The following is a 19,580-nucleotide window of genomic DNA, read 5'->3' as shown; positions in this document are numbered from 1 at the left end:
ACTTTGGGAGGCTTAGGCAGAAATATCACTTGAGCTCAAGAGTTCAAGACCAGACTGGGCAACATAGCGAGACCTCCCCTCTACTAAAAATAAAAAATATTAGCTGAATGCATTGGCACATGCCTGTAGTCCCAGCTACTTGGGAGGCTGCGGTGGGAGGATCACTTGAGCCTGGGTGGTTGAGGCTATAGTGAGCTATGATTGCTCCACTGCACTCCAGCCTGGGCGACAGAGCAAGACATTGTCTCAAAAAAAAGTCATTGTATTTTTATAGCCATTTTTCATATCTGGTAAGCCCGTGACTGCCTTTTTTTCCATGATTAGTGATCATTTGTTTCTCTGTAACTTTGAGATCTACTCATAAGGTTTCTATAAATTAAATTTCATTTTCCCAGAAGATGGACTGCTTATTACTGTTTGGCACTCAGTTTGTGATATTTTGATGCTTACGTGTTAACACTAGATTTTTTTCTATATGAAATAAATATCAGCTGTTGTATAGTTGGTTTAACAGGTTAATCCCAAGGGGCCTTTGTTTTCTGAGGAATGTGAGGAAGCTTACTCTTTTCAACCTGTGAAGGCAGCAACTAAGACTTTGAGAGGGGTTCCAGGAAAAAAGCAAAGGTCCTCATTCTTGAGCTCTAGAATTACTTCATACCTCAATGAAAATTAATGGCCCAATTCAGCAAGCCATTAATTTGACTTGATACTTGAAAATAGGGCAGGAAAAATAATTTCTACCAAAAATAACTTCAGAATGCATTTTATTCATATACTAGAATATCTAATTTAAACCAGTGACATTCTGGTATATTTTGTAGTACACCTGAACAGGAGCAGCTGATGGTGGTGTGGCTAAGTTGGATGATAAAAGAAGAAGCATATTTTGAGAGGTAAGATAATTTGATTTAGTTAGTTGAGAAAGCTTTTCTTCTTCTCTCTTTGGAAAATTCATATTTCCTATTTTGTTTTGACAGTACGTCAGGCGTCTCTGCTTCTTTTGGGGAGATGCTATTATTGGTGGCTATGTACTTTCACAGCAACCAGCTTAGTGCTATCATTGACTTGGTCTGTTCCACTTTGGGGATGAAGGTAATTTTCTTTTAACTTCTTTCTAAAAACAGAAAGATGTTTCTAAGATGGACATTTTGTTGCTGTGTAAATAGGTTGTTTTAAGTAATTTTAATTGTTTAATAGAAGTTTTATCAGGAGTGCTTAGAAAAAAATGCATTTTGAAACCTTTATTTACTAAAATAATAGATACTCATGCAAAAACCTTGGAAAGCACAGAAAAGGGAAAGATATCTTATAATTCCATGATTCAGAGACACCTAGTATACTACTATTAATATTCTGATGTCTGTTCTTTCTTTAAAGTGACATATATATTTGGTGATTTAAAAAAACTAATATATGATGAGCATTTACTCATGTCAATAAATATTATAATACGGTATAATTTTTAATGGCTGCATTGTGTTATAGTCCATTGTTTGATCTTCTTACTGGGTCCTTTATTATTTCCCATGTAGATTTTCTAGTTTCAGTATAACACTTAGAGGAATATCCTTGTTTATGTAAATACACACATAGGCACTCACATGTTGGATCATACACCTGTTGGATCATTTTCTTAGGATAAATTTCTAGAAGGTAATTGCTAAGGAAAAAGTATGGCCATGTTAAGGTTTTTCAAGAGTACTGCCATATTATCTTTTAGAAAGATTGTATCAGCTTAATTAACTGTTACCAGTAGTGAGTAAGAACTCCTATTTTCCTAAACTTTCACATGACTGAGCATTACTATTTTTTTTTTAATCTTTGCAAATTTGGTTGATGAACAGTGGTATCACCTAGTTTGAATTTCTTTGATTACTAGTGAAACTTTAGTATTTAAAATCTATGTGTTTTGGCTGGTTTATTTCTTTTGCAAAAAGCTTATCAGTATCCTAATTTTCCTGTAGGGACTTTGATTTAGTTTTTTCTTTCACTGTTTCAAAAGGAAAGATACATCATTATGCCTCATACATCTTCATATATTTCAAGACATATATTTTGCCCAATGTTGAAATTGGGATTCATTTTACAGTTGACATGTAATATGAAAGTGGTAGTGTTCCAACTCCTACTTTTTTTCTTGAAAAGCTGCTGTAATATTAAATCAGTGACATATCTTATAGTATCTTTAAAAGTGGAGAGTTCAACATGTTATAATGGACTTTTTCCAATCTTTTTTGCCATTTAACTTTGCCATGTGGAAATTACCATCATTATTATTTTTATGTAGTATATTAAATGTTATTTTTGTGGTTTCTATTTTGCTCTTATGCTTAGAAATGTTTTCCTTTCTTGGGTTTATATAAATGATCACTTACATTTTCTTCTAGTTTTTTTGGTGGTTTCATGTTTTACATTTAAACATTTAATCTACTTGGAGTTTCTTTTGGTGTATGGTGTGATATGTGCAAAAAGTGTATGTGTGTCTATCTGTATATATACATATATATGTGTGTGCATATATGTGTATATGCAGACACACACACACACACACACATGTTTGTCTTGTCGTCACAGAGGGGCAGCTATCCCAGCTCCATGTAGTAAATAATCTGTTTCCCCCAACCGACTGAAAATGCCATTAATAGTATTTATTAAGTGCTTTTTATATTGGTCCTGTTTCTGAGTATTAACACTTTAATGTTGGGTTTGAGAAGGCACTTCTAAAACAGAGTAGAGTACTTGAACATTTGAACATTTATGTGTATCACAGCCATTTTAGGTAAGTTCCCTAGAATAAATTGTGTTTCATATATTTTTACATACTGTTGGAATTCTTTTGGTAATTTTAGATTGTAATTAAGCCAAGCTCCTTGAGCAGGATGAAGACGATCTTCACACAGGAAATTTTTACTGAGCAGGTATTTCTTTTTATTCTTAGGTGCTTACTTAACTTTCTTTTACAATATTCTTTGGGAGAAAACTTGTGTGTCTTACCTTAAGAAAGTAATATGGTCTTTTTTCTTTTTAATCACTCATGATGATTTATTTCATCATTGAAACTTTGTTTAAAAATAATCCATTTAAAATACACTTTTAAAACTAGTCATAACATAGCAAAGCATCTTTTGAATGTATGTATTTTTGGAGACTGAGTAGATACTTAGGAGAATACTCTTAGATGCTGATGATTGGGCATCTCAAGAGGTAATTGTTTTAATGTGTCTAGAGAAAGATAAAGACCTATTTAAACCTTTAGGCTGTAAAATTCATTTCTAACTAGATTACAGGCTAGAGTCTAAATTTGTTATACTTAACATGTTCTTCTTTAGCCTTAGCACTTTTGTCCATGGATAAGCCTAAGGATTTTTTTCATTTCTTTTTTATCTCACTCTGTCCCCCAGGCTAGTATACAGTGGTACGATCATAGCTTACTGCAACCTCTGCCTCCTGGGTTGGAGCAATTCTCCTGCCTCAGCCTCCCAAGTAGCTGGGATTACAGGTGTTCACTACCACGCCCAGCTAATTTTTGTATTTTTAGTAGAAATGGGGTTTCACCATGTTGGCCAGGCTGGTCTTGAACTCCTGACCTTAGATGATCCACCCACCTCGGCCTCCCAGAGTGCTGGGGTTACAAGCATGAGCCACTGTGCCCAGCCAGTTGTTGCTTTTTTATGGCTATTAATATCTTTATTTCTATATTTTACTATCCCTCCCACCCTCAACATGCATACACACATATACTCCTAAATTACAAATAGTCACACAGCATGTGGGAGAATCATAAGTTATTTTTTGTCTTTAAATTTGAACCAGTTGGAAGACAACTTTGAGGAGGGTCTTTAAAAGACAATTAGAGCCTATGCATGACATATTGATAATAAATATTTCTGGGTATATTTATGTGGTGCTTTATAGTTCATATGATGTTTTTCCAAAAAGAATATTTTCCCCCTCATAACAATGCTTTGAGGCAGTATGGTAGTGTCCTGTTTTGTAGATGTGAAAAAGATTCAGAAGATAAAGTGACTTCTTCAAAGTCATTGAGCCCAGATTGTATGCTTCAAATTTTTATTTATTTATTTATTTTACCTTATCACACCACTGTGTATGTATCTGTGTTTAAAAACAAAAAATTAGGGAATTATATAAATCCCTAAATGTATGTTTCCTCAGCATTCAAAGATAATTAAAACGTAATAATTTATTGTCATCATTCATTTCTAGGGACCACACTTATATTAGGTGTTGACAGTCTGCTTATCTCTCTTTCAAAATAATTTTATATTTAGTTCTTTATATTACTAATACTATTTTTCCCTTTTAGGTTGTCACAGCTCATGCAGTTCGGGTCCCTGTCACCAGCAACCTGAGTGCCAACATTACTGGATTTTTGCCTATTCATTGTATTTACCAGCTTCTCAGGAGTCGTTCCTTTACCAAGCACAAAGTGTCAATAAAAGTATGCCCCTACAAATAAAACAAATAACATAAAAGCATGCCCCTACATTTATATATATATATTTTCTTTTGAGGTGGAGTCTTGCTCAGTCACCCAGGCTGGAGTGCAGTGGTACAGTCTTGGCTCACTGTAACCTCTGCCTCCTGGGTTAAAGCGATTCTCCTGCCTCAGCCTCCCAGGTAGCTGGGACTACAGGTGTGTGCCACCACGCCCAGCTAATTTTTGTATTTTTAGTAGAGACAGGGTTTCACTGCATTGGCTGACTGTTGTCGAACTCCTGACCTCAAGTGATATGCCCATCTCGACCTTCCAAAGTGCTGGGATTACAGATGTGAGCCACTGTGCCTGGCCTACATTTATATTTCAAAGAACAACCTAAATTAATGCTTTCTCCCCAGTTAGTTGTATTTCAGTTTGTAGGCCTTTATTATGGGTTTTGTGTGGGAAATGTGTGGTATTAAGTTACTGGTCGTTTATATAAGTGTAGTAATTAGGTATAGTAATTATAATTATATAATTATAATACAGTAATTTCAGATTTTTAAAACAATGTAAGATTATTTTCAAAATACATAATACTCCATTTAAGTTCTCAATAGTGGCACATAGCTATTTCATTAAAACTTTGAAACTTCCATTTTCTAATTTATTTATTTATTTTTTAAAGACAAGTCTCACTCTGTCGCCCAGGCTGTCATAGCTCACTGTAACTTCAAATTCCTGCGCTCAAGCACTCCTCCTGGCACAGCCTCCTAAGTGGCTGGGACTATGGGTATGAGCCACCACTCCTGGCTTTTTTTTTTTTTTTTTGAGACAGAGTCTCACTCTGTCACCCAGGCTGGAGTGCAGTGGTGCTATCTCGGCTCACTGCAACCTCTGCCTCCCAGGTTCAAGTGATTCCCCTGCCTCTGCCTCTGAGTAGCTGGTATTATAGGCTCCTGCCACCACGCCCGGCTAATTTTTTTTTTTTTTCAATTTTTAGTAGAGACAGGGTTTCACCATGTTGGCCAGGCTGGTCTCAGATTCCTGACATCAGGTGATCCACTCACCTCGGCCTCCCACAGTGCTGGGATTACAGGCATGAGCCACTGTGCCTGGTCTCACACCCAGCTTTAAAAAGCCTTTTTTGTAGAGACAGGGTCTCACTATGTTGCCCAGGCTGGTCTGGTCTTGAACTCCTGGTCCTAAGCAATTCTCCTACTTTGGCCTCCTGAAATGGGATTACAGGTGTGAGCCACTGCAATGGGCCTGGTTTTGTTTTACAAATTGGGGAAGTTGCCATGACTAGTATTTGTCGATTTGCCACAAGGACACCTCACACCTAACTTATGATTTTGATATGTTTTGATTTGTCTTAGTTGGCTATATCTAACAGTTAAAAGGGCCTCTAAAGAGAAGGTTGAGACCCATGAGGTAAAGTAATCTGAAACTTTTTCAGAGGCTCTTTTATTTACAAAGAACAGTGAATAATATATGCATGATATATCACTTTTAATTGTCCCTTGTTTTTTGTGATTTAGTGAAATTATTTCCCAGCTAGATTGTATCTTCTGCTGCTTTATATTTTTAGCAAGTAAAATAGCTAAGAATTAAGAGTTCAAATGCACACCCAACATTTTACATGTCCTCCATCCAATGATAGTTAAGTGATAGTCTCCTGTAAGTGCTTGTCAGAGACACTTTCTTAGTCTATCTGAGGGTTTGCTGTGAAGGACCTATCTCTCTCTCTCCAAATTCCTATCTAATGTGAGCTCTCCCATGACGACACACATGGTGCTCTAAATACAGATATGGTAGGGACTTAAAATGTTTTTCCCGCTACTTAAAAACTAATAGATTAAACCCAAAGGCAAGCTTCCAGTGGACAGTGCACCTAAGATGATACAGATATAAAGGTAGTTCATATTTTAAAATCAAAGACAGTTATGATACTAGATAATATATTTGGAACTGCCAAAAGTTAATAGTGAATTTTACTGATTCGTAATTCATGTAAAACTGTATGTACTTTTATAATTTTGCTTGGTTTTTCTTTTTGCCACAATTCAGTGTCTATAACATTCTTTCTTAGGATTGGATTTACAGACAGCTGTGTGAAACCTCTACTCCACTTCATCCTCAATTACTTCCTTTGATTGATGTGTACATAAATTCTATACTTACTCCTGCATCGAAATCTAATCCAGAAGCCACAAATCAGCCAGTCACAGAACAGGAAATACTCAATATTTTCCAAGGAGTCACTGGGGTAAAATCGTTGTTCTTTATATCTATTAACTTATTTTTCTTTTAGTTCTTCTTACTCATCCCATATTTTTATTTTCCTATCAGAGGACTTTTAGGTAGTTCTGAATTTAAAATTAGATTAAATTTCCTTAGATCACCTGTAAAAATTAAAAGAATGGTATTAGTTCCAACTAGTTTGCTAAACAGGCACTTGTGTGAGAATTTTTTTTTGGAGATGGAGTTTCACTCTTCTTGCCCAGGCTGGAGTGCAATGGCACGATCTCGGCTCACTGCAACCTCCGCCACCCTGCAACCTCCACCTCTCGGGTTCAAGTGATTCTCCTGTCTCACCCTCCTGAGTAGCTGGGATTACAGGCGCCTGCCACAACGCCCAGCTAATGTTTTGTATTTTAAGTAGAGACAGGGTTTCACCATGTTGTCCAGGGTGGTCTTGAACTCCTGACCTCAGGTGATCTACCTGCCTCAGCCTCCCAAAGTGCTGGGATTACAGGTGTGAGCCACTGTGCCTGGATTTTTTTTTTTTTTTTTTTGAGACTGGAGTCTCACTGTGACACCCAGGCTGGAGTGCAATGGGCAATCTCAGCTTACTACAACCTCTGCTTCCTGGGTTCAAATGATTCTCCTGCTTCAGCCTCCTGAGTAGCTGGGACTGCAGGCATGCGCCACCACAACTGGCTAATTTTTGTATTTTTAGTAAAGATGGGATTTCATCATATTGTCTAGGCTGGTCTTGAACTCCTGACCTCAAGTGATCCTCCCGCCTTGGCCTCCCAAAGTGTTGGGATTACAGGTGTGAGCCACTGTGCCCAGCCAATAATTTTTTTTTTTTTTTTTTTTAAGTTTCACTTTAAAATCTAAAGGGTGCCCTGGAGATTGTGTGTTTGATCAAGTACTGTGTGGGATTTCAAGATATTCAACATAGGTTTGTTTAGCATCCTGGGAATCTAAGATATACCTACATTCATTTAGCGAGAACTTTGTTTTGTTTTGTTTTTGAGACAGAGTCTCACTCTGTTGTCCAGACTGGAGTGCAGTGGCATGATCTCAGCTCACTGCAAACTGCCTCCTTGGTTCAAGTGATTCTCATGCCTTAGCCTCTCGAGTAGCTGGGATTATAGGCACCTGCCACCACACCCGGCTAATTTTTATGTTTTTAGTAGAGACAGGGTTTTACTATGTTGGCCAGGCTGATCTCCAACTCCTGATCTCAGGTGATCCGCCTGCTTTGGCCTCCCAAAGTGCTGGGGTTATAGGCATGAGCCATTGCTCCTGGCTCATTTAGGGAAAATTTGGTGAAAGTATTTTTTCCCCAGTTTGTTAGAAGGGAAAATCAGTTGCATTTTTCACAAATATAATTAAGTATACAATGTCTTATTTAGGAGTTACTTTCTTCATGGTAATTTCGTATAATACTTGGGACTCCTGTCTTTCAGAAGCAACCTGATGGGTTTGCTATTGAGTAGTAGCTGAAGTCTTTTCTTTGTCTTACTTAAAGACCACTTAAGCATATTGCCTTTCATCTCTCATGCCATCTCAGATTTCATATTGTTTTTTTGAGTTTAATACACACACAGCAACATTTCTCCTCTTTTACCTGAGTTAGGAGCAGCAATGCTGAATAATCTATTTTGATTCTTTTACTATCAAGAAAAAAAATCACTCATGAAATTCAAAGTATTTCAGAGTATTCGTAATATTTCCTCCAGGGTGACAACATCCGCCTTAATCAGCGTTTCAGTATCACAGCACAGCTTTTGGTGCTCTACTATATACTGTCTTATGAGGAGGCTCTTCTAGCAAACACAAAGACTTTAGGTAAGTTATACATAGAGGAGTGGTTCTAGTGATAGTGTATTTTATTAGCTTGCATTTTGTTACTTTCCAAACTGTTTTTTGATAAAAGAAGGGCAATATTCTAACAGACTCTAGTATCATTTTATAATCTTTGCAATGTGGGCATTGTATATTTGATACATAAATCATGCATGTTGGGGTACGTAACCATGATTTATGGCCCAGTCCTCCTTATAGGAGGCTAAATGAATAGATAACAGAATTGCCTGTATTTTAACAATTGTATAGGTCTTGTTCACTAAATATAAATTTAAAAGATACACACGATGGAGCTGTAACTGAATTTTTTTCTTTTGATTTGAGTCTTTGCCTGGTCTTCCTTCCGTTAGTATGAATAGTAACAACCTAATCAAAAACAATAGAAAAGGCCAGGTGAGGCGGCTTACGCCTGTAATCCTAGCACTTTGGGAGGCCAAGGTGGGCAGATCACTTGAGGTCAGGAGTTCGAGACCAGTCTGGTCAACATGGCGGAACCCTGTCTCTACTAAAAATACAAAAATTAGCCAGGCGTGGTGGCTCATGCCTATAATCCCAGCTACTCAGGAGGTTGAGGCAGGAGAATTGCTTGAACCCAGATGCGGAAGTTGCAGTGAACCGAGATTGTGCCATTGCACTCTAGCCTGGTGGACAGAGTGAGACTCTGTCTCCAAAGAAAAAAAAAAAATAGAAGGGTTTCGTTTTGCTGTTAACATTGGGCTGGGCATGGTAGCTCATTCCCTGTAATCTCAGTGCTTTGGTACTTTGGGAGGCTGAGATGGGATGGTCACTTGTGCTCAGAGTTTGACACCAGCCTGGGAAACAGCAAGATGCCCATCTCTACACACACACACACACGCACATGCACACAGAGGATGTCACTGAAATGGGCTTTGAAACTTAAGTTACTTCACATGATATCAGAAGGTCAGTTTTAGCATGCACAATATCAATGTAAAGTGGTATTTTTTCCTGTATTTGAAAAATGTTTACCTGTGTTTAGACTTTCTACATGTGTATAGTTCATTTCATTTCATCTATTTGTTTTTCGAGGCAGGGTCTCACTCTATCACCCAGGCTGGAGTGCAGCGGCACGAACATGGCTCAGTGTAGCCTTGATCTCTGGGGCTCAAGGCATTCCTGCCTCACCCTCCCATGTAACTGGGACCACAGGTGGACACTACCATGCCTGGCTGATTTTTTAAATTTTTTGTAGAGATGGGATTTGCCATGTTGCCAGGCTGGTCTCAAACTCCTGGGCTCGAGCAGTCCTCCTGGCTTGGCCTCACAAAGTGCTGGGATTACAGGTGTGAGTGATCCTCCTGACCTTTGTGTGTAGTTTTTAATTTGTTTTTCTTTTTTTTTTTGAGACAAAAGTCTCACTCTGTCACCCAGGCTGGAATGCAGTGGTACGATCTTGGCTCACTGCAACCTGTACCTCTCGGGTTCAAGCAATTCTCCTGCCTCAGCCTCCTGAGTAGCTGGGGTTACAGGTGCATGCTACCATGCCTGGCTAATTTTTGTATTTGTAGTGGAGATGGGGTTTCATTGTGCTGGCCAGGCTGGTCTCGAACTCCAGACCTCAAGTGATCCATACACCCCAGCCTCTCAAAGTGCTGGGATTACAGGTGTGAGCCACCATGCCTGGCCTTGATTTTCTTTTTTATGTTTGACATTTTCTGTGCCTTTGATTGATACATTTCTTGTTTGGAATTTCTGTATATTCTCACATATTTAATCTTTTCTGTGAACTTTATAATAATTTTATTAAATTTCACAAATGAAAATTATATTGGGATTTTGATAAGAATTATGTTAAACTTACAGATTAATTTGGAGAGAATTTACTTCTTTGCAGTATTAAGTCTTCCTGTCTAAGAACTTGAAATAATTTCTGCTTTTTAATTGTACACATACAGTTTAGTCTTTTTGTTTTTTTTTTTTTAGGGACAGAGGCTTGCTGTGTTGCCCAGGTTGGAGTGCAGTGGCGTGATGTCAGCCCACTGCAACTTCTGCCTCCCGGGTTCCAGTGATCCTCCTGCCTCAGATTCCCAAGTAGCTGGGATTACAGGCACCTGCTACCACGCCCCACTGAATTTTGTATTTTTAGTAGAGATAGAGTTTTACCATGTTGGTCAGGCTGGTCTCAAACTCCTGACCTCAAGTCATCCACCCACCTTGGCCTCCCAAAGTGCTGGATTTACAGGTGTGAGCCACTTTGGCTGGCCTTAGTTTAGTCTTATAGTTAGCTCATGTAAACCCTCATAACAGTTCTGTGAGATAGGTGGTGGTGATGTTTATTTTACAAGGGAGAACACTGAGGCACAAGGAAGTTAGGTAACTTCCCTAAGTTAGTATTAAGTATTGTAGTAAGTATTGGAACCAGGATTTGACTATTTCTGGATCTTATAACTATTGTTTTAACTGCCTTCTGATTTTTTTTTTTTTTTTTTGAGACAGAGTCTTGCTCTGTCGCCTGGGCTGGAGTGCAGTGGCCGCATCTCAGCTCACTGCAAGCTCCGCCTCCCGGGTTTTACGCCATTCTCCTGCCTCAGCCTCCTGAGTAGCTGGGACCACAGGCGCCCGCCACCTCGCCCGGCTAGTTTTTTGTATTTTTTAGTAGAGATGGGGTTTCACCGTGTTAGCCAGGATGGTCTCGATCTCCTGACCTCGTGATCCGCCCGTCTCGGCCTCCCAAAGTGCTGGGATTACAGGCTTGAGCCACCGCGCCCGGCCTTGATTTTTTCTTAATTCATAAAAGATTAGTATGGAAAACTATGCTAATTTGTTAACTTAAAGGGGAGGTCGTATCTAAATAAGAGTGTATGATATATATGTGGTCTATATAGAGAGTGATTCTCAACCTTTATTCTAACACTTGCACTTATATACTTCTTGTCCTTAATAAAAGAAAAATGGTTGAGCTTTACTGTTTGTGGTTTATAAGAGAATAAACATATTGTTTATCATTTGTCAAACTACAAACACCCTGATTGAGCTTCTCATATATTCCTGTGGTGTAAAGGAAAGTACCTTGGAATGAGTTTTGGGTGCCAGGCATATACAATATGGTAGAGATGAGACAGAGAAAGATAGTGTTGACTGGCAAGGACTTTTACTCTGTATGATCTGAGGATTCACTGAAGGTGGCCAAATCTGTATTGAGAAGACTATGGCCGTAGGGTGAAGGATGGATTAAATTGGAGGCAGGGAAAGTGGACCATAGAAGACATATAAACAAAGGGTGAGTAGGCACCGAATTAGGATAGCAGCAAAAGTACAGAAATTAAAATGGACTTAGAAGAAAAAAAAGGGTGGACATGGCTGGTTGAAGGTAGGAGTTGTGAGAGAAGGAAGTCAAATTCATATTGCCTAACTTAATTTAAAAAGAGGCCAGGTATGCACTTTGGGATGCCGAGGCTGGTGGATCACCTGAAGTTAGGAGTTCGAGACCAGCCTGGCCAACATTGTGAAACCCCTTCTCTACTAAAAATACAAACAGCTGGACGTGGTGGCAGGCACCTGTAGTCCCAGCTACTTGGGAGGCTGAGGCACAAGAATTGCTTAAACCCAGGAGGCAGAGGTTGCAGTGAGCCAAGATTGAACCACTGCACACCAGCCTGGGTGACAGTGACTCCTCTCAGCCGGGGGGGAAAAAAGAGTCAATCACCACTATTGTATATAATTTGATAAAATCCACTGTGGCTCACGCCTGTAATCCCAGCACTTTGGGAGGCCCAGGCAGGTAGATCACGAGGTCAGGAGATCAAGACCATCCTGGCTTACACAGTGAAACCCCATCTCTACTAAAAATACAAAAAATTAGATGGGCATGGTGGTGGGCGTCTGTAATCCCAGCTACTCGGGAGGCTGAGGCAGCAGAATCGCTTGAATCTGGGAGGCGGAGGTTGCAGTGAGCCAATATCGCGCCACTGCACTCCAGCCTGGTGATAGAGTGAGACTCTGTCTCAAAAAAAAAAAAAAAAAAATTGGCCGGGCGCAGTGGCTCACGCCTGTAATCCCAGCACTTTGGGAGGCTGAGGCAGGCTGGATCCCCTGAGGTCAGGAGTTCAAGACCAGCCTGGCCAACATTGCGAAATGCCGTCTCTACTAAAAATAAAAAAATCAGCCAGGCATGGTGGTGGGTGCCTGTAATCCCAGCCAATCTACCTGAGAAGCTGAGGCAGGAGAATTGCTTGAACCCGGGAGGCGGAGGTTGCAGTGAGCTGAGATCGTGCCACTGCACTCTAGCCTGGGCAAAAAGCGTGAGACTCTGGCTCAAAAAATAAATAAAATAAAATAAAATAAATAAAATAAAATAAAATAAAATAAATAAAATACATCAGTTTATTTTTATAAGATGCATTGGAATCATCAAGCTCTAGGCCATCTGTTCATGATCACATTTGATCTCCCAATTAGGTTTGGGAAAATCTTGACTCACTTGTTGGTTCTTTTAGTGTAGGGCACTTTTGCACATTGCTTCTCTCACCTGTTATGAATTTTCTTCTGTCTAGTTTTAAATTTCAGGGCATTTTCCAGATCTTGCTCCAGGTGTGTTCTTATTCTTCCTGTGTAGCCACTTGTTTTCGTAATGATTCTTCATCTTTTATATGCTATATTCGCAGGTTAATTGCATTAAAAGTAATTTGACTTTGTTTTTGTTTCCATTTGGGTTGAAGGTTAAGATTTCTGTTGTTTCTGGATATTTTATTTATTTTACACTTTTTGTCTTTGATAGCTGCCATGCAAAGAAAGCCCAAATCGTACTCTTCTTCTTTAATGGACCAGATTCCTATCAAGTTCCTTATTCGACAGGCTCAAGGGCTACAGCAGGAGTTGGGAGGTATGTTTTAATTTGCTCTTTACTGCTAAAGTTTATTGTTTAAAAAGCCTTACTGTTTGTAATGTTATGAAGTGCAATAGGTACTTAACGTTAAAAATTCAAACAGTTCAAGAGTGAAATTCCTCTTTGTCTCCCTCACTAAATCTATTATTTCAGTTATTGCAAACTACCCTGCCCCTTAAAACACCACCCTAGCTATTTGCAGTTGGTATGTATTTTCAGGCTTTTTTCTTCTATAGGTTGAACTGTATGAAATTGCAGATATTTGGCCTGGCGTGGTGGCTCACACCTGTAATCCCAGCACTTTGGGAGGCTGAAGCAGGAGGATCACGAGGTCAGGAGATCAAGACCATCCTAGCTAACATGGTGAAACCCCGTCTCTACTAAAAAAAATACAAAAAATTAGCCAGGCGTGGTGGCGGGTGCCTGTAGTCCCAGCTACTCGGGAGGCTGAGGCAGAAGAATGGTGTGAACCTGGGAGGTGGAGCTTGCAGTGAGCCGAGGTGCGCCACTGCACTCCAGCCTGGGCGAAAGAGCGAGACTCCATCTCAAAAAAAAAAAAAAGAAATTGCAGATATTCAACTAATTTAGAGCTACAGAAACAGCAGGTTCTTGTGGTTGAACCTAACAGACACTTACAGAAGTAAAAAAAAAAAATTTTTTTTAAACTCTGAATAGTATTGTACACTGCCTCTTTTGTGTGTTTGTTTTTGCTTTTGAGACAGTGGCTCACTCTGTCATCCAGGCTGGAGTGCAATGGCACGATCTTGGCTCACTGTAACCTCCACCTCCTGGGTTCAAGTGATTCTCGTGCCTTAGCCACTCAGATAGCTGCGATTACCAGTATGCACCACCATGCCCATCTAATTTATGTATTTTTAGTAGAGACAGGGTTTCACTATGTTGCCCAGGCTGGTCTTGAACTCTTGGTCTCAAGTGATCTGCCCACCTCAGCCTCCCAAAGTGCTGGGATTACAGGAGTGAGTCACCATGCGCAGCCTCCCCTGCCTCTTCCAAGGCTTGTTTTTTTTCTTGGAGTCTTGAACATCTTCACATATCGGTACAGGTAGATCTTCCTTACTGTTTCTGATTATTTTATGATCCATAGTATGGACATATTATATTTTACTATAAATCCTGTTAAGTAGAAATATTGTAGTGTTTTTTGAAATTAGATATTTTTCTTTTTTTTTTTTTAATCTTTAGGGAAAGAGTCTCACTACATTACCTAGGCTGGAGTGCAGTGGTGTCATCATAGCTAACTGTAGCCTCAAACTCCTGGGCTCAAGCATCCTCCTACCTCAGCCTCTCTAGTAGCGGGGACTATAGGCCTATGCCACCATGCCCTGCTAATGTTCTAGAGATTTTTCTTAATTAAATACCTCTCTACTGTTTGAGTGTGGGTGTTTTTCTTTCTGTTAAGTTGGAATTTTTTTTTTTTTTTGAGAAGGAGTTTCGCTCTTGTCTCACAGGCTGGAGTGCAGGGGTGCGATCTCAGCTCACTTCAACTTTCGTATCCCAGATTCAAGTGATTCTCCTGCCTCAGCCTCCCGAGTAGCTGGGATTACAGGCACCTGCCACTATGCCCAACTAATTTTTGTATTTTTAGTGGAGACTTCATTTCGCCATGTTGGCCAGGCTGGTCTTGAACTCCTGACCTCAGGTGATCCACGCATGTCAACCTCCCAAAGTGCTAGGATTACAGGTGAACCACTGTGTCCGGCTGGAATTTTCTTTCTCTTTATTATGGCTGGTTTCAAGGAGAAACATGAGCCTTCACTGGACGTCGTTAACCAGATGTCTGCAGCATTTATTTACTTATATCTTTGTATAATTTTTTTTTTTTTAAAGTAGAGACACGGTTTCATCATGTTGGTTAGGCTAGTCTCGAACTCCTGACCTCAAGTGAAGAGCCCTACTCAGCCTCCCAACGTGTTAGTATTACAGGCGTGAGCCATCATGCCTGGCTTCTTTGTATAATCTGTTTCCAGAAAATAATGTTATTTTTAACAGCATTTGACAATTGATATGCTTTATTGAAAAGAGTATGAAATGTTGGTTAGTTTACACTTTTGTAAGCAGTCTTGTGATGGTTGGGTATAGTTTTAACTGTATATATACTCCTGTATGCATTTAGAAATTTAAATGTTTAAGTAATGCCATTTTTTTTTTTTTTTTTTTGAGTCTTGCTCTGTCGCCCGGGCTGGAGTGCAGTGGCCGGATCTCAGCTCACTGCAAGCTCCGCGTCCCGAGTTCACGCCATTCTCCTGCCTCGGCCTCCCGAGTAGCTGGGACTACAGGCACCCGCCACCTCGCCCGGCTAGTTTTTTGTATTTTTTAGTAGAGACGGGGTTTCACCGTGTTAGCCAGGATGGTCTCGATCTCCTGACCTCGTGATCCTCCTGTCTCGGCCTCCCAAAGTGCTGGGATTACAGGCTTGAGCCACCGCGCCCAGCAGTAACGCCATTTTTGATTGTTACAGTGTCTTTTCAAACACAGAATCATCAATTTTAAGCTGTTTCTATGAGAAAGGAACTGGGTATTTTTTCTACTGGGATTAAGGAGTGGTATCATTTGATTTGCATAATAAGGGGATAATTAGATCTAAAGTACTTTGATTCCTACTACTACTGTGTAGTCTCACTGTTCTGATAATGATGATAATATGGTAGCAACAATATTTATTAGGTACTTATGCGCGAAGCACTTAGCATAGTAGTACTTCATTAATTCGTTAACTAAATAGGCATTTTTATGGTGTCATAATTTTCTTTTGAGACAGCGTCTTGCTCTGTCACCCAGGCTGGAGTGCAATGGCACGATCTTGGCTCACTGCAACCTCCACATCCCAGGTTCCAGCAATTCTTGTGCCTCAGCCTCCCAGGTAGCCAGGATTACAGGCGTGTGCCACCACACCTGGCTAATGTTTGTATTTTCAGTAGTGACAGGGTTTCCCCATGTTGGCCAGACTGGTCTTGAACTCCTGGCCTCAAGTGATCCATCCCCTTCAGTCTCCCAAAGTGCTGGGATTATAGGCATGAGCCACCGCGTGCGGGCCTCTCATTATTAACATTATACATAATAGTCATGAATAGTCAAACTGTGGTATAGGTAAAATGTTATAAATAAGGCTTTGATTTGGTAACAAGTTTTCCCATTTCTTTTGATCTTCTTTAATACTTCTGGAACCAAGATAAAATGCCCCCTGTTGTGGGTATCATCAGTACTGCCTCTCTTGACTGACATACATGGCTGTGTGACTTTAGAGTTGTTAATGTTAATATATGTCTTTCAGTGTGGTTTGTTCCTTACGGTAGAATGGGAGGCATTGCTTACTTTGTATGAATGTTAGGGAGAGATGAGAAAATGTACACAAAGTACCTGAGACCTTTCAGGTATTCGAAGTGGCAACTTTAATTTTGCCACATCTATAGCGATGATTCTCAACAGGGTTGGAGGAAAGGGCATATTCTCTACAGAAGCCTGTCAGTATTTCTGAGTAGGAACTTTTCCAAACCATATATGATAGTCCCCAAATGGACATTCTTTTCTCCTCCTTTTCTTTCCTCTTCCCTCAACTCTTGAACCATTGCTATGTCAAACAACTTTAGGAGACTATTATGTTGGGTGGGATGGAAGAAAGGTGAAAGCTTTCTTTATGAGTAGTAGTTCCCAGCTCACTGTTTATCACATTACTTGGGGATCTTCATTTAAGCAGTTTCCCTTGGTCAAATGACTATACGCAAGTTCTTAAACTGTAGTTTGCATGCACAAGGAGTGAACATTCCTAGGCTTCTGATCTCATCACCTGGGATGGTATTCATTATTCTGCATGTGAAACAAGCTTCCCAAACTTATGATGCTGGTGGTGCTTTAATCATTCTTTTTTTTATTTTTTATTTATTTTTTTATTTTTTATTTATTTTTATTTTTTTATTTTTTTTTTGAGACGGAGTCTCACTCTGTCGCCTGGGCTGGAGTGCAGTGGCCAGATCTCAGCTCACTGCAAGCTCCGCCTCCCGGGTTCACGTCATTCTCCTGCCTCAGCCTCCCGAGTAGCTGGGACTACAGGCACCCGCCACCTCGCCCGGCTAGTTTTTTTTTTTTCGTATTTTTTTAGTAGAGACGGGGTTTCACCATGTTGGCCAGGATGGTCTTGATCTCCTGACCTCGTGATCCACCTGCCTCGGCCTCCCAAAGTGCTGGGATTACAGGCGTGAGCCACCGTGCCCAGCCATCTAATCATTCTTTGAGAATCACTGACTTAGAGCATAACCCTCTTTCCTTGCGGGCTAGTGGTTTGATAAAAATGAGAGGGGTGGGGAAGCTTCTGGTGTTTGAGCATGAAGAATCCAATTGATTTTCTGTAAATTTTCAAGGGTTGCATTCAGCTTTACTACGTCTCCTTGCTACTAACTACCCACATTTATGTATTGTGGATGACTGGATTTGTGAAGAAGAAATCACAGGGACTGATGCCCTGCTACGGCGAATGCTTCTGACTAATAATGCTAAAAATCATTCTCCCAAACAGCTCCAAGAAGGTATAGTAAATTATTGATACTCCTTTAACCCCTTTTGTAGTACAAGGAGATGTTAGGCTAATTGAAATCTTATACAGAATTTTCCTGTGGATATAACAATGTTTTGGTGAATATATTTTAATTATGTAAAATACTCTTTGCATTTAAGGAATTTTACACTCCCTTCCCCTTCTTCTTTCCCCCTTCCCCCCTTTCCCCTTTTACCCCTTTTCTGGTTTCCACTTTTACTCCTTTATTCCGTTCCCCCTTTTCCTGTTTTCCCTTTCCCCCTTCCCTTTCCTTTCCTTTTGTGTTTGTGTGTGTCTTTCTCTCTCTCTGTCACCCAGGCTGGAGTGCAGTGGCGTGATCTCAGCTCACTGCAGCCTCCACCTCCTGGGCTCAAGCAATCCTCCTACCTGAGTCCCACAAGTAGCTGGGACTACAGGTATGAGCCACCTGGCCTGGCTGATTTTTTAAGTTTTTGTAGAGATGGGGTTTCACCATGTTGCCCAGACTGGTCTCGAATTTGTAAGTTTGAGTGATCCTCCTGCCTCAGCCTCCCAGAGTGCTAGGATTAAGGCGTGAGCCACTGTGCCTGGCCAGGAATTTTAACTACTTCTTTCTGATGTGCTTGTATCTTTTCTCTCGTACGTCCTATATTATACCACTAAAAAGGTGGTGTGGTTTTAGAAAAGTTCTAAACTGGTTAGAAATAAGTGCAGTGGAATAGGACTATATACTTGCTGTTAATGGAGAATGTTCTTCTAGATCAGCACTGTCAAATAGAAATATAATGTGAGCTATAACACCTATAAACTTTCCAGTAAAACGAAACAGGCAACAGTAATTTAAATAATCATTTTATTTGACCAAATATGGCCAATATTTTTTCTTTTCTTTTCTTTTTTTTTTTTTTGAGACAGAGCCTTGTTCTGTTGCCTGCTCTGGACTGCAGTGGTGCAACCTTGGCTCATTGCCTCCCAGGCTCTAGCAATCCTCCTGCCTTAGCTTCCCCAGTACCTGAGACTACAGGTACATGCCACCACACCCAGCTAATTTTTGTATTTTTTGTAGAGAAGGGGTTGCCATGTTGCTCAGGCTGGTCTCAAACTCCTGGGCTCAAGCAGTCTGCTTGCCTTGGCCTCCTAAAGTGCTGGAATTACAAGCATGAACCACCGTGCCCGGCCTGCCAATATTATTTCACCATGTAATCAATATTAGAATTTTAATGAGATATTTTACCCCCCACTACACTCCTGCACTTAGTCTTTGCAATTTATTGTGTATTTTACACTTATAACACAATTGGACTAGTTATTTCAGATGCTCAATAGCCAGATGGGATTAGTGATTACTGGAGAGCATAGTTCTAGATATTTTTTAGTAACAGCAATCTTCGGGGTGCTTACATCCTATAAGGGGACCACCTGGAGGAAAGTTTCAAGAAGTTTGAACCTTTCAGTGAATGTTAGCTATCAAAAGCAATACTTCAGCATATTTTCCTTTTTCAGTCCTGTTTTTAAAATCAGTCTGGGCTGGATGCAGTGGCTCATGACTGTTATCTCAGCACTTTGGAAGGCCAGAGCAGGAGGATCACTTGAGGCCGGGAATTCAAAACTATCCTGGGCTCTTCATTGGTAGAGGCAAGAGGGGGATTAAAAAAAAAAAAAAAAAA

The 19,580-nt window shown here is 40.1% G+C and overlaps 1 protein-coding gene across 1 annotated transcript in view; it reads left to right on the top strand.

Moving 5' to 3' along the window:
- Window positions 1-19,580, top strand: part of INTS2 (integrator complex subunit 2) — a 67,005-nt gene that overhangs the window by 34,886 nt on the left and 12,539 nt on the right. Inside the window, exons 9-16 of the mRNA XM_011953770.1 lie at window positions 822-893; window positions 978-1,092; window positions 2,850-2,918; window positions 4,325-4,459; window positions 6,531-6,707; window positions 8,413-8,521; window positions 13,278-13,382; window positions 17,762-17,926. Coding sequence (XP_011809160.1) covers window positions 822-893; window positions 978-1,092; window positions 2,850-2,918; window positions 4,325-4,459; window positions 6,531-6,707; window positions 8,413-8,521; window positions 13,278-13,382; window positions 17,762-17,926 — 947 coding nt within the window. The remainder of the gene's footprint in view (window positions 1-821; window positions 894-977; window positions 1,093-2,849; window positions 2,919-4,324; window positions 4,460-6,530; window positions 6,708-8,412; window positions 8,522-13,277; window positions 13,383-17,761; window positions 17,927-19,580) is intronic.

Source organism: Colobus angolensis, unplaced genomic scaffold (assembly GCF_000951035.1).
Source record: "Colobus angolensis palliatus isolate OR3802 unplaced genomic scaffold, Cang.pa_1.0 Scaffold37, whole genome shotgun sequence".
Lineage (NCBI taxonomy): Eukaryota > Metazoa > Chordata > Mammalia > Primates > Cercopithecidae > Colobus > Colobus angolensis.
Note: the sequence above shows the minus strand (reverse complement) of the source record. Positions and strands in the feature narration are given on the sequence as shown.